Source organism: Arvicanthis niloticus, chromosome 9, assembly GCF_011762505.2.
Source record: "Arvicanthis niloticus isolate mArvNil1 chromosome 9, mArvNil1.pat.X, whole genome shotgun sequence".
In the NCBI taxonomy this organism is placed as follows: Eukaryota; Metazoa; Chordata; class Mammalia; order Rodentia; family Muridae; genus Arvicanthis; species Arvicanthis niloticus.
In genome coordinates, this window is record NC_047666.1 from 30,450,659 (window position 1) to 30,466,229 (window position 15,571).

Consider the following 15,571-nt stretch of genomic DNA (forward strand, 5'->3'; position numbering starts at 1 on the left):
TGGTGATCAAGGAAGGTGTTCAGTGTATAAGTGAGATGGCTGCACTATGTAACTTTCTTCTTCTGGTTTCTTCTGGTGATATATAATGTCCACCTAAAAGTGGAAAATCTGAAAGAGAAAGACTCCAATAAAGTCCCCTTTGCTCTGTGTGTGTGTGTGTGTGTATCCTTCTACTGGTACTGTTCAGTAAACTGAGGTAATGTGCTGCAGAAACATATGTTGCGGGGGGGGGGGGGGAGGGCTCCTTCAGAAAGCTCCCTGACTTGCACCCCTGCCCCTGCCCCTGCCCCTCTGCCCCTCTGCCCCTGGCAATCTCCTGCTGTGACCCTGGGCCCATCCCTCCCTCTAAGCCTTGGTCTCCTTCTGGTCCCCCTCTGAAGTACAGGGCAGATGGAACTACACAGGTTTCTGGATAGAAGAGAGGGGGCTAGAGCTGATGGAGCAGCAGCCTCCTAGGGACTGGGGTGCTCAGACTTGCCCTGCCTAGTGTGATTACAACAGTAGTCTCACTCTAAACAGCTGGTCCACTGTTTTGGGGGGTAGGGAGTGGGAAGAGAGGGAGAGCATTAAGCACTGCCTTGAAGGCAGCCTGACCCTCCTTCTTCCTCTAGGAAAATCAATTCTGGCTTGCTTTTTTTTTTTTTTTTTTAAACCAAGGGTCACATGGGATTCTGTGATGACAAAAATTGGTCTAGCAAGAGAGGCTAGGGCAGACAAAGCCTGGGGCCATCAGAAAAGGCAACCACTAGCACCCTGGCTTCTGCTTCACCACTTGGGCTCCAGGAAGGTGTCCCCTACACTTCTGCCTTCTGTCTCCCTCCTGGAAGCACAACTCCTTAGGAATCTCAAGTTTCCTTGGTCAGCATGCAGCTCAGGGCCTCGTGCAACGAGGACTCTGGCCCGGGACCACTCAGCACTCTTCCCTCCTTCCGTAAGACCTGCAGGAGCCATTTGGGATGTACGGGGTGAGCCAGAGCTACTTCCCAGGGAACATGGGGATACTCCAAGCCTTCCTGCTACAATAGTCCTGCCAACATAGGGTGAGTCAAGACACTGTAAGTTTCCAGGAACTGGAGAGCACTACCCAGGGGCATCCTCCTGCAGGGGGACAACTAACAGAGCACTCAAAAATCTCATCAAGTGTAGACCAACCAGATTTGCTCCTTCAGGTAATACATGTACTGAAGCTCCATGGATGTTCTCACCTACAGCCAAAGGCAGCACCTGTCCAGTAGGACTCAACACCCCTGCTTCCTGAACAGTGCATGGGGTTTCTGACCACTATCTCCATAAGCAAATACCAGGGTGACAGGAATGGCACAGGGGGCTCCCTTTCAAAATGCATCCATTAGGTAAACCTCCACAGAAGGCAGGTCCTCTCTACCCTTGGATCAAGCCGACACCGCCTCCCCTGTAGTGAGGGGCACGTGTGGCACAGACTGCACTCCACTCTGTTGAGCCTGTGTAGTGCTGGGCTCCCTCAAGGGCCCCTGTGCCAGGCCCACCAGCACCCACATCTCAGTGTGTCTAGGTCCTCCGGGCAGAGGGAAGCAGGGCTAGACAGCAGTGCGTCCTGCTCTTGGCTCACCTCGAAGGTTCTTGACAAAGTCCTCCAGCTTCATTTTGCGCTCTGGCTTGACATTGGGGCTGTACATGTCTGTGTTGAGCAGGATGATGGCGAAGGCCAGGATGAAGATGGTGTCTGGGTTCCGAAACTGTCGCACCACCCCAGGGTTGCACACACAGTACCGCTGGCTGGGAGGACAGGAAGCTGGTCAGGGATCACCTAAACCTTGCATTAGCACTGTCTGCTAGTCAACCCTAACTTTTGGCCCTGCTGCAGCCCCTCCTACCCTCATCCCAGTGTGACTGCTGGCTGCCCAGAACAGAACCCCCAGCGCAGCTCCCTGAGATCCAGCTCACCCATGGGAGGGCAGGTATAGGAGGGAAAGCTTCAAGGCTATGTCTCTCATTCTCTTGCCTGGAATGAGGATGTCCCATCTAGAACCACAGGGAGGAAGCTAGTTTTCCTTCACCATGGCTTCAGTATCTGCCTAAGTCCTCTGCCTTCACCAGCTGACCCAATGTTCCACTCACTTGCTGTCTCACTGGCCACCACAGCCTCTGACCACCTCTCTACTGGAGGCCTCATGGAAAGGCAGGGGCAGAGCAGATGATGACATCTGTATGTAGCATAGCTGCAATTCATTTGTTATATAATAATAGCTGCAATTCAGCCTTCTCCAACCAGGCCCAGTTGAATGCTGCTCCCTCCAGGAAGTCACCCTGGAATGGTCCACCTTCCATGTCCTCACTCCTCCTGACCCCACTGCTACAGTTGGGTCAACAGTGGACAGGAGTCTAGACTCAGCCTCAAGCATGGAGGCTCCAACATGGCAGGTCTGCACACTGTCCCAAAGGGAATGATTACAACTTCATTGTCATGTCAGGTATGGGACAAGTGGGCCCCTCCATCCTTCCACCCTTCTCTAATTGCTACTATTTTCCCCACCTCACAGGTAGGGGAAGGGAGGCACAGAGAAGTAATCCGTGTAAAGTCACACAGCAAGTGGACTTGGTGAGTAGCCCAGGTCACATGGCTTTATAGCTTGTGTGATGGGTCACCAGGAAACACTGTAAGCCTGGAACTGGGAAACAGCCTCCAGAAAGCCACCTTGTGACAGTGAGCAAAGCGCTAGCAGTGGAGACATTAACTTCTGAGCCTCAGTTTTCTCATCTGAGAAATCAGAATAAGGTCTGTCCTTCCAAAGTACAACTGCCAAGAGTCAAGAGTCCAGCCCTGGGACGCAGGGAGCTGATTTTGCATGGATGCCTATCGTACTGTGGCCCTAGACCCCTGCAATGCCATGAGGAGCATGCCCTCCACTGACGTGGCGTCTCCCACTTTACCTCACACACGGCCTGACCTGAATGCCTCGATGAGCCGCTCCACTTTCTGGGCCTCCCCTTGGACTCGGATGTGTGCCTGGAACTTCCGGAGGGCTTCATCTAGCTCCATGGCTGAGAAGTCCATCTCGTCCACAACACAGCTGGAACAGAGATGGATGGCCTGTGAGAGCAGCCAGGCCCATGGAGGTGGCACTTCCTCCACGGGCCTCAAAGTTTTATCACGTGATGGGGCTTGGGCCTCAAAGAGCCAAGAGTCCTTGAATCTATGAGGACAGACAGACTGCCTCTGGGAAGCCTGCCCCTCAGATCCCCAGGCTTCTGAGGCATCTAGAGACCACAAAGCTGTAGGAGGCATATGTTCTGTTCACATAAGCCGTCCTCTACCGAGGAGCTCAAAGGTGGGGCTGTTCTCCAATAGAAAGACCAGTTCTGCAGTTCATACATCCCATGGGAACGCAGTGGATGCCCCATGAAGAGACAGCACTCAGGTGCCTGACCAGGCTGTGTGCCCAGGCAGCAGTCTTACTCTCATGTGGAGGGAATATGATTGGCAGGGGCCTCTCAAGAGCCACTTTGGAGACTGAGTCACCCTAGTGTGAAGGAGCAAGGAAGAAAGGGAGACAAGCACACTTTTAATTTTCTCTGTCATGAGGCCCAAGTAGGGAGGATGGGGCCTGGGAGGCATTTCCCAGAATGGCTTGGTGTCCACATCACCTCTGAAAGCAGCTGTAGCTACAAAGCTAGAGTGGACTGTGGTAGCATCATTAGACTGGGACTTGTCTCCATTCCTGGGCCCATCCTGGGGCCCAAGGAGAGTAGCAGACAGAATCTGAGCAATTCAGCTGCCCTCCAGGAGGCCTAGGAGGCAGGCTGGGGGCCTGGCTACTTCCTGAGGCCAGTGCTATTTTCTAATGGGAGGAGAACAATGCAAGGATTTCCTGAGAGCAGAAATCCAGTAGGTGGGGGGTGGGGGTGGGTAGGGGGGCCTACAATGCTGTAGCAATGGATCTGCTTTCCCTGCAGCTTGCTATCCATGCTGACTAGTGAGAGGAAGGGGAAGAAATATGTGAGGACCATCAGAGGCTAAGAAGCATCAACCTTCTGCTGCTGCCTGCTCTATGCCAGCTTCCACCAAAGCTTTAGTCCTGTGATGTATGTGTCTGGTCATGTCTATGTGCACATATGTGAATGCAAGAAGGGTTTCTGCATGAGTGCATGTGTGGGTGTATTTGCATCCAGGCCCGCCCCCTCAGAACTTGTGTCCTGGGTGAAAAAAAGCACAGTACTGGCCATCCCTTACATGGAGAGGCTGGGGCAGTAGTCCTCACCAAGCTGCCTGAGACCACAGTACAGGACACCCACTGCAAAACACCAAAACTGGTGACCCTGTTCCATTTCTGCTCCCTAGCTGCTGCTGTCCTCAACAGAGCACAGGGCTGAGCATGTGGCAGGGACGACCATGTGCACCTTCCCCAGTACTGACTTCTCCCCTGGGCTCAGCATCTTGGGTATTTCTGCCAGTTGTGAAATCCTGCAGTCACAGGACTGGGTACAATCCTAGCAGAGGTAGCTAGCAGACCATCTGCTCTGAGCTCTTACCACTACCCACCTATATACATCAGGGAAGAGTAAGCCCTGGGCAGCACTACTCACAACAGAAGCAGCTGGAGGACAGGCCTAGGAGCACTCCTCTCTGCTGTGCTTCCCACAGCCCAGTGTGTCACACACTCTAGCTTTCAGGGATATTGGAGTGTGGTTGAGTGCTGCCCACTGGGGAGGTGGGGTAATGGGTTAGGCATGGGCAGGGCTCCTTGTCTATGTTGGAGGAACAGTTGTCAGGTCAAGGTAGCCACACAGATGTGGGTCACTTGAAGGTCATGTGTGATGGCAAGAGGCTCTGGGGATGGTGGTGGATGGAGGGACTGTGAGAGGGCATTGGGATTTATATTAGACCCTGCTGGCCATGTGTACCTGGCAGCGTAGGGATATATGGATTGGTACGGGCAAATAAGACTGTGTGTCAGCCGAGGGTGCAGTTGTGGGGTAGGGTGGGGTGGGGTCCTGTTTAAGCAGCTCTCTACACTCCTGAACTCCTCAACCTCAGATTCACCAATTGTGGGCCAAAACTAAAACTAATTTTGTCCATGGTGAACACACAGACTGGCTTCTGCCATTGCTCGCTAAACCTCACAGTATACAACTGTCCATAAAGAAGATCGGCGTCACAGGGGGATGATCAGTAACTCTGAGGTGTTTGTAACAAATAGGCATTTTAGGATATGCCCGAGCATCTTGGGGTTTTGGTCTCTGCAGGGGGTTTCAGGACCCATCCCAGGAAAGCAATAGGTAACTTTATGTCCCAGCAAGCAGCATGCCTGACACTATACACAAGTGAATGTAGGTGATGTGGCATGTTGGGGATTCCATGGCTGACTGCATTTTCTGCATGTGGAATGGGGCCCTGACCCCCCAGACTTACTCGAGCACATCACGGTTGAACTGCTTCTGCCGGTTTCCCAGGAACTCACCGATCATCTGGCGGCTGAGGCCCTTGCGCTGCAGCAGGAAGTGGGCTACTCCCACTGGCGTGTCGGGCACGAAGCCGCGCTCAATGAGATACTGGATGCCCTTCTCAGGCTTCCTGGGTGGGATGGACAAGAAGAATGCTCAGTAATGACCACTTGACCCCTGTAGCAGGGGTGAGACTTGCAATAGCTGTTCCTCGTTCTCCCACTGTTTACTGCACCAGCCCCTGGCCCTTGACCCTTTCCTTCTCCTACATGGCATGGATGCTGATTTCAGAGTTCAAAAATGACACCCTGCCTTGTCTGGTTCCAAGCCTCTCACTCACCTGCCAAGATCCCATGCTAGCACTGGGGAGGCCTCTGTGGGTGCTGAAAACATGATTCTCAGAATTACCTACAAACACTTCTGCAAGCTTGAACTATACCACAGTGTCAGATTTACTGCCTGCTCTTCTACATGGAAGCTGCTACTGACAGGTAGTAAGTAGGGATCCTAACACTTAGCCATGATTACTGTGTGCAATCCCTGTGAAGACACACTTGGACACATTCAAAGCTGCTCCTATATACAGCTCAGCATGTCACCCTGTGCACACACCATATGCGCTCTCTCTCTCTCTCTCTCTCTCTCTCTCTCTCTCTCTCTCACACACACACACACACACACACACACACACTCACACTCAGCTGCTCAGCTGTATGGCCTTCCTAGATGTAAAGACAGCTAACACAAAGCTAGGAGTAGGAGGAGCCCCTGAGGGTAAGGGAGCCACAAATCTCAGCTGTATTAGGGTCCCAGCTTGACAGAGTCCCAGGCTTTACTAGGCTGGAAAAGCAGCAAGCAGCCTGAAAAGACATCTATATTTCTTCCCTGATTGGTCCCCTTTCTAACTTTATTGTCTAGGCACATATTCAGCCAATCTGGGCCTAGCTGACACCCATAAATCTGGACCTTCCAGGGCTATACAAATAGAAGGCTTACTGAGAGCCCAGTAGAGGAGAAGGAGGAAGAAGAGGAGGTAGAAGATGAGGAAGAAGAGAATGAGGAAGAGGAGGAGACAAAAGACTGCCACAGTAAGGAAGGGGAGTTGCCTAGAGGTAGCCTCTGAGACTAGAGAAAAGGCTAGTAAGCAGGGGTCTTATTCACGTCTCAGCCAGAGAAGTGGGACTCCAGCTTTGAGACTTGATGGAGCAGGAGGCCTGCTCCTGCTCCTCTTGCCAGTGACCTGCAGACTTGCATTGTAAAAGGATACCCCAAGTTCTCTCAACTGGCACCCATAGCCTACTGGGAACATAGGCATGTAACCTCTGCCATCTCTGCTTGGCATGCAGAAGCCAAACACACTGCAGATCCAGAGGTAAAATACTACAAAAGCCTCTTGCCAACCTGTGGCTATCAAGGGCATCAGTGCTCCTACTGTCCCATCCAAATAGTCACTTCCACAAAAAATAGTTTCCCTATTTTCCTTTCTGTGTCTGTACTCCACCCCCACTCCCACACTTCCTAGAGGGAAGCAGGAAAAGAAGACAAGAAGCCAGCTGGAGACAGAAAATGGTCTTTACCTACTGACAGCTTCACTAGGACCATCCAGGTCCTGCCAAGAAGTACCTACTCAGCACCAGGAAGCTTTGTGCTAAGAACACTGTGTTGCACAAACAGAGCCAGATGCCAGGCTTCACCAGAGGCTGTAACACTGGCCCTGCTGGTGAGGCTAAGACCCTGGGAATGTGTCTGGGGCAGCACTACTGGGTTAAGTGAACATCCCTCCTCCCCCCGCTCCCCATCCTTGTCAGGCTGTGGTCTCACTAGCTAGGTTCTCAGGGGCTCAGGAAATATACAAGGCAGACACAGCAGGTACAGACAGAGCCTATATGCCCTGGCTCCAGAGCAGAGCAGATTACCTTCAACACCTAGCTGGCTCTGTGTGTGGCGCAACTGAGGGTCCAGGGAAGGGAGAAGGGTAACCTCTGATTCAGACAGGTTTCTTCCTGCCTTCAGCCTCTGACTTTCTTTCTGTTTTTGTGTAAGCCTGAGTTCTCAGCTCACTGGCAGGGAGGTCCTGTTGTCACAGGATGACATGAGTGAGTTTGAAAACAGGTATACAGGTGACTCTCAAGGTATATGTCCTGCTCTGAAGGGTCTACCAGACCAATTGGAGCTGTGCAGAACCCCTAGGGCCAGGCTGGCCATTGGATCACAGTAGCTCCTTTTCCCTCTGTCTACAATCACTAAGAGCTGTTAAGCAGTGAGGTGCCCTGTAGAGCCAGCCCAAGTATGCCCAGCTGTGTGCCCACTAAATGGTAAGACCAGGCACATTCCCTTATCCCAGTCAGTAGAAGTCTATTCTTCTATCTCCTGGGTAGGACAGAACAAGTACCAGTGTTTACTGGTCCCTTGACAGCAGTGTCCTGGTACAGTTAGTAATGAAGTAGCCCAAGATGACCTGGTCCATTCCTCATCCACATGATATGCGGCCCTGCTTTGGCATTCTCTTCTTTGCCTGTCCCCATATACACAGGTCCATGATATCAGGACACCTAGATAGTCTCCTCTGCCCAGGGAATTGGGGATGTGAGGCTGTGGCATCTCCCTAAGCACATACACTTCAGGGGTTAAGGTGCCAGGCACAGAGCCTGCAGTAGGCTGCTGGCATGGCCAAGGAGGCTGGGAGCCAAAGTAGGAACAGGCCCTTGAGTACAGCAGATAAGTCCTAGGGATACTCTCTAGGTAGAGGTTCATGGAGGGGTTGCAGGCTGAGGGCCACAGGCTGTCCCAGGTTGGCTGGCAGTGGGAATTGGGAGGGGCAAAAGGAAGGGTAGTCACATAGCAGAATGAATGGGCATAGAGGCCTGCGTGCTTGGAACAGGATGTTTAAGAGCCAGTTTCTAGAAGGTTCTCTTGGCTAGTCTGAGGGGATCAGAGCCAGGACACTATACTACCAAGCCAGGGGTGCTCTAGCACCCAGTCATTGCACAGAGGAGCAGCAGGGTGTTGGACAACTTGGTCTCTGCTGGTGTGTGTGTGTGTCTGTGCGCGCGCGCGTGTCTGTCTATCTGTCTGTCTAAGCTTGTGTGTGGTGGTCAGGGGGACAGGCAGAAAGGGGCAGACTCATTCTCTTGACAACTACTACTTGTGACCCAAGCCCAGAATAGGAGAGACTGACCCTACACGGATGTCATAGAAGAGAGGAAGCCACAGTCCCTATGGCTGAGGAGCAGGGGTTAGTGTAAGCCACTTTGAGGGATGGGTAGACTGAGGGAACAGGCTGTGATGAGGGGTAGCTCCAGGGCTCAGTGACAGCCTCTATGAGGCTTCCTGCAGGAGTGACTACTTCACACTGGCCTCCATGCAGTTGGACAGCAATTCTGCTGGATATGCATGCTGTATAGCCCCTGCTATGGACAACCTTATAGTTCTTCTCCCATGGTGAGTGAGGCAATCCCTGTCCTATGTGGACATGGTGGCCTCTATTCACGCTTCTCTAGAGGAAGGAAGCCATGGGCCTGGTTTGATCTTTGAACTGTAAGCAGAGGGGCATCCCACAGTCCCCTTTGGCTATCTGCCATAGGCCAACCAAGTCCCCACCCTCCAAAACCATGTTTTTTCATTGGTGTGTGAGGCAGGGAGGGGTCTGGTTATGGAGACAGATAACAGGAAGCCTGGGCTTAAATCTCAGTTCCATTTACTGGCTGGGGACCCTGAGGCAAGTTACTTAACCTCAGGGACCTTTGTATCCTAGGAATGACTGGGTCACCTGGAAAGAATGAAACAGGAAGTTCAAGCTGGAAGCTTCCATCAAGCCCCTGGGAACTGTGCAGACTGTGAGGAGGAAACAGGGCAGGTCTAAGCAGGACCAACCAGAGGGACACCACAGCAGCTTGGAAAAAGTATGGCTTCAATCGCATGGTTGGAGAGACTGGTACCTTCTGAGGAGGAGCTGTTTAGGGAATCAGGAGGGTTCCTGGTGGAGGGAACTACTCCCTTTAGTGACAACAAAATGAGGGTCCAGAAGAGTCAAGTTACTCAGCTCCAGGATGCCCACCAAGACAGTGCCGGGTCTTTAAATATTCTGTTGTCTTAGGAAGCCTCCAAGTCTCCCTGAGCCACCACCAGATGTCACAATGGAAAGTCAGTTCACACTGCAAGGACCCAGAAGCACAAAGTGTTGGCTTCTGCCTCTCTGCCTCACTGACTTCTGTGTCTGAATGTAGAGGTCTTTCTGAAGCAAGCATAGGGCTAGCAGTGAGCCTACTCAGTCCCACCCTGCTGTCTACTTCCAGCTCTGCCATGCATGCTTCCTCTAAGTCTAAGCCAGCTTTCCTAGACATTATGTTGATTCAGACTCAAGTGTGACTACACTTCCCTCCACTGGTATCTCTGGTCTCCTGTCACTCTGCCACAACCTTCAGTGACAACAGCAGCTACGGATGGCTCTGAGAGAGGACAAGAATGAGACTGTGAAATGACCTTACAGAGCATGCATGGTCATCTGCCCCTCCCACAGCCAGCTACACAGGGCCAAGAAAAACCTCCAAGACTGAGCTGAACCTGACAGCAGCCACCCATAGTACCTCCTGGGATGGCAGCTGTAGGACAGGCATTGGCCCCTTTGTCTCGAATTCTGTCCAAGTCCTAGGAAAAGGGACCCACACCCATTTTTCAATTGTGCCAAGGCTCAAACATGGGAATGCACTCCAAGTCTCTGAGTTCAGTGGTATAGTTGGTCCCCTTCTGCCTGGGGTTTCTGGATTCCTGCCCTCTCCTAGAGCTGCCTACCAGATGTGCAGCTGGGGCCTGGACAGGGGTGTGAGGACACCAGGAGGTGGCACAGGCTCCCTAGAGAGGGCCTCCCAACTTGCTTCACTTTCTTAGTTCTCTCCCATTTCATTTTCTTTTTCTGGCTCTTTCTCTGTGGGTCACTATGCAAGCCTCTGCAGACCCCTGGAGGGATGGATGCTCTGGACAGATAGGTACCTCCTCACTTGTTAGGGTTCTCAAAAAAGGTACAGGCAAGGGTGGGGCCTGAAGGGATGGCAACAGTAAGAGGAGGAGACCGGAGACTCTCAGGAGAGCCTGGGCAGTGGTAGAAGAGACAAGCAGGAAACAGAAACTGGGAGTGAAGACAGGGGAATGGAGGTTGTTGGATATTATGGATAGAGACTCAGCATGGTACTGGGACTGCTGAGAACCAGTGGAGGCCTGGCTCAAACTCCAAAGTCCTAGGGCAAAGCAGTTATAGTCCAGGCAAGGCCACCAGGGCTCAGGCTCTCAGATCTATCCCTAGAGGGGCCCTGGGGTTTTGTAACTAAACCTGGAGCTACCAGCCATTTCTCAGATTCAGAGCTCTTCCCCACATCTGTGGAAGAGCCTTAGAAATGGAACAAGAAGCTCTAAGACTGGCAAACAGGTTCTGGCTTGTTTAACTGGCAAAGTTACAGCAACTCAGAATTTCCAAGGCACCCTGACCTGGCATCATGACTGAGTGAAGGAGGAAACTGAGGCTGAGTGCTTGCTTGTTAGGGGCTGAGATAGGCACCAGCCAGGGCCTTGGGGTCTATTCCACATGGAACTTTACTGGCTCCTGCCAGTGCCACTAGCTAGATCTCAGAACCAAAGCTGCTGCAGCTGCCCCTTTGGGCTCTAGACTGGCCTGGCCTGCTTTAGCTATGCACCTATCCTGGTCTCCAGTAACCACATATGGCTAGTGCCACTGGAGAGCCAAGTTAATTTACATTAGTTTTAATTAATGCACAACCCTAGGTTGGACCTTCCAGTCTTGTCTCGGGCAGTATAAAGGGCTGACTCTCCAAATTCCATATTGGAGGTGGCTCTAGTTTCCCCAGAAGGTTCTCAATGTGTCGATTCTAAAATTCATGAGGAACAACTATCCATGAAGAGTGTGACAATGGAAGGGCTTGTCTTAAAGTATCAATGACACACGAGGGGCTGGAGAGATGGCATTCACATGCATATATAAATGGGCACACACATGCGTATCAGCACCTGCACACTCATGAATACACATGCACAGCAGATATATGAAAGTGTAATGATTAGACTTGGTAGTAAGGGTTGGTATATGGCTCAGCAGTGAACATTTACTTAGCCTTTGCAAAGCCCTGGGTTCAGTCCCCAGCAGGGTAAACTAATTAGAAGAATAAAAAACAAAACATAAAAAGAAAAGGCAATTTTAAACACAAAGGCACTGATGAACACACTAAATAAAATTAAACATTTCTACTAGATAAGACCAGTGCAGTTAAGGATAATTAGATTCTTCACAGGGTCCTTTTCATTGTGTTCAAATTATATCTAGAAGAAAAAACCCCAAGAAAAAGTCGAGGAAGATAAATAGCTAGCAGGGTACATACTTATAATTCTGAAAGAGTCATCCTTCAGAAGGCCTCATGATGGCATAACCTAAAAGTGACAAACACTGAACATCAGGGGGCCAAGGCAGGAGGGTCATAAGTTCAAGGCCTGCTGGGGCTGTACAGAGAGTCCCAGGCCAGCCTGAACAATTTAGTGAGAGCCAGTCTTAAAATATGAGGGAGGGGATGTAGTTTGGTGACAAAGTACTTCCCCATGGCCCTAAGTTCAAAACCTAGAACTGAAAAAAGAAAAGTGCAGCCAATAAAGAAATGACAGCAAGTAACCTGGAAGGTGTGCCATAGAAACAAACCTATAGGAGGGGCTAGCTTACTCAAGTCAGCAGGAGATGCAAATGATGACAATCTACACTCTGCCTGGAGGAAGCAGGGCAATACCAAATGGAGTGGGAGGGGAGCAAGCACTGTCAGATTCAGGGGTGGGAAACAGGTATAACCCCCTTTAAACATGAACTTGGCGGCTCTGATGCCAAAGAAAGTCTCTACCCAGGAGCCTGGAATTCTGCTCAATGGTCATCCAGAGAAGGCACTGGAACAGCCCATACATAGTGTCATGTTTCCAGAGACATAAAGAGGCTGAAGCAATGGCCAAATAAACAGGACGCACTAGCCAGCCAGCCTAGCTAAATCACTGACTTCCAGGGTCAGTTAGAGACCCTATCTCAAAACATAAAGTGAAGAATAAAAGAAGATGTGTAACATTGACCCCAATCCCACATCCACGCATGTAAACAAGCAGGATCTCTCTCACACATGTGCATATGCACACACACACACACACACACACACACACACACACACACACACACACGAGAGCCCCCACAGTCAAAGATGATGCATCCTGAACTGTACAGCTTTCGTTGTCAGGAAGGATATATATTTGTGGGTTGCACATGTAATTAAGTAATGATAGATGGAAAAAGAATCTACAAAGGCCGAAGCTGGTTGGTCAAGGAGACTGTTTCTTTCTTTTGCCTCCTCTAGACTACTGCTGGCCTCCACCCACCCACGCTGCTGCATCCCCCATTACCCAGAGCTGAGAAGCAGTCCTGGAGTAGGGCAGTGTGTAGGATAGTAGGATAGCAAAGCCAATGCAGGACAGATGGACTAAGCAGGACACACCCGTCAGTGACCTGTGGGCTCTGACTGCAGCTTGCACAGTGGTGGGTTGGCTCCTACATGCAGCAGGCCACAGGTAAGGGAAGAGGGTACAGGAGCTCCGATTTTGGCAAACGTGAGTCTGAGACTCAGCTCCTAGGGGCCGCAGTGAGGCCCACACACCGCACCCTTCCACCCAGGCCCCCTTACCCACTCCATCTGCACTGCTAGGGATACTCAGAATCATGCCATCCTAGTTTCGAGGAGCAGCAGGATTCAGCAAGGTGTGGCTCAGATGTGGCTGACCCCCACTGTGTCCCACTACCCTCCTGTGGCCTTTCTGGGAAACTACTAGGGTGTATGTATGCTTGTAACCAGCAGGCAGGCTAGTCACATGCTTTCCAGGTCCACAACCCCCAGGAAGACCAGGCTGGCTTCTGATGACCCCAAATCCCAGAGGCCCGAGGGAAGGAAATAATGTAAAATCTCAGGTTAAACAAGAGCTGCCAAGGTCCCCTCTGAGGGTGTGCTCAGCCCTCCCCACTTCCCATGCTATTTTTGACCCTGCTAAGAATAGCTTGCTTTAAATATCCATCTCTTACCATGGTGTGGCTCTCAGGGCTGCTGGCTGCACCTTCCCTGAGCCCCTCCAGAGCAGCCACCCAGGCCACAGCTCCCCTACACAGACTTGCCACCGGCTTGTTTCGAGACCTTTGTGCTTCACGTTGGCCCTGACCCTGGCATTTGAGCCAGCTACAGGGACACATGCACGGACATGATGGGTAGGGATTTACCACAAAAAAGTCCCCATTCTGCTGTCTAGCCATGACCATCTGCCACCTCCACAAATGGCCCTTGAAAGGAGCTGGGTCCGCTGGGATTTAAAGCTGCTCTAACCATAAACATGGTGCAACATACTGCTTTGGCCTTGTAAAGGCTGCAGCCTTAAACATCAGCCTTGAAGGTAGAGGCTCACAGTAGGAGGGAAGATGGATTCACCTCTTGCCAGCCCTGTCTGGGCTCAGGGGCCTGGTTGTGAAAGCCCATGTGGGTCCTTCCTCCATACATAGAAGGGAAACTCACTTGTTGAAGAGATTCAGGCCAATTCGGTAATGCCTCTTACGGATGACGTCATTGCTGAACGCTGGAGAGTCCCAGCTGTTGCGGGTCTCCTTGTGGTATGTCTGCTTGCTGAGTGTCTGCTCCCGCAGGCTGTCCCGCGATGAGGACTCAGAGCTGCAGTTTATGGTGTCATTGGAGTTGGACGTGCTGTTGATGCTGTCATTGTCCCCATCTGAGTAGTCAGACTCAGATTTGCTCTGCCGGTTGGCTGAACCATTGATGGCTAGGTGACTCTCAAGAGGTCTGGGGGGCCGAGGCCGCAATTCAGGTTCCTCCCGGGGGAGGCCTTTGGGGGGGCCACCGTGGGGGCCATGCTTGGGGCTGCCCTGCTGCCCACCGAGGCTGCGCTCATAGGCACTCTGCCTCTTGAGTGAGCTGCGATCCGAGCGGTCACTGAGTTCCACGGAGCTATCACTGGGTGGCTCAATGGTAAGCAGGGGCAGGTGCTCCACCCGCAGCCGTGGCTCTGGCCGCTCCAGTGACGGTGTGCTTCGACAGCTTGTGTCCGTGTCAGCCTTGTCCTCTTTGTGGGCCAAGGCCCAGTAGTCCTGGGCTGCACCCCCAGACCTCAGCCGCAGGTCCGACTCTGTGCTGGAAGGCCGATCACCAGCCTGTGAGAGTGGTAGAGGCGGTGACAGCTCTTCCTCATCAATGTAGAGGGTGACATCACTATAGGAGGCTGTCATCTCATCCAATTTGCGGTGGTCCATGCCATGCAGGCCTGGTTTGGGCTCAGTATCCCGAGCCCGGGCCGTGTCTGAGGCTGGTACCTCCTCACTGTGCAGGCTGCGGCAATTGAGGGCATCATCGATGGATTCAGCCAGGGACTTCACCTGCCGGGAGAAGGCATCCTCCAGTTCCGTGATGGCATCTGCAAAGTCACTGGAGGGGGCCGGAGACTTGAGGGCTGGGTCACTAAGGTCTCCACACTCTGATGGCACCAGGGCCCCCAGCTGGGAGCCATCATTGGTCACAGAGACCTGCTTTCCCTCAAAGTAGGAGCTGTGCACCTTCTCGGGGCCCTCGAAGGAGAACTGCATCCTCATGTTGGACAGCACAATGCGGCGTGACATGCGGTTCTCCGACATGGAGCTGCGCAGACGCTCAAAGTTCTTGTTCATCTGGTACTGGCGGAACGCCGTCTGGATGGTGCGGGCTGCATGGCGGGTCACGAGGCGTCCCCCATACTTGCGTTCTAGCATTTCCACCTAGTGGAGTAAGAAGAGGAGAACATGGGCCCTGTATCATGTCCCACAGAGATAGATATCTATGCTTTTCTATGCTCCATAGGGATGTAACGTGGGATGTTCATACCGTATCCCCAAGTAGATTAAAACAGCAGCCTGGGGCTGCTGAGGGTTTTCAATGTCAAATGGGACAGATAAATGCCAGGATAAGATGAAGTGGGGTAAAGGTGGTGGTGCACATATGATGAGCATCTCAACACCTCTGGTCATAGAAGCTATGGGCCCTGGAGGTTTTCTGAAGATGCATCTACAAATGTCACCTGCAGAGCCTGAAGCATG

General features: G+C 52.0%; 1 protein-coding gene across 11 annotated transcripts in view; it reads right to left on the reverse strand.

The window, feature by feature from the left end:
- The window catches only part of Iqsec1 (IQ motif and Sec7 domain ArfGEF 1), a 316,986-nt gene that overhangs the window by 15,323 nt on the left and 286,092 nt on the right, over positions 1–15,571 (reverse strand). For all 11 annotated transcript variants that reach the window (XM_034512266.2, XM_076940108.1, XM_034512269.2 and 8 more), the window contains 4 exons: positions 14,007–15,253; positions 5,390–5,551; positions 2,928–3,050; positions 1,589–1,755 (listed from right to left, as the gene is read on the reverse strand). In XM_034512266.2, the coding sequence (XP_034368157.1) occupies positions 1,589–1,755; positions 2,928–3,050; positions 5,390–5,551; positions 14,007–15,253 (1,699 nt within the window). The remainder of the gene's footprint in view (positions 1–1,588; positions 1,756–2,927; positions 3,051–5,389; positions 5,552–14,006; positions 15,254–15,571) is intronic.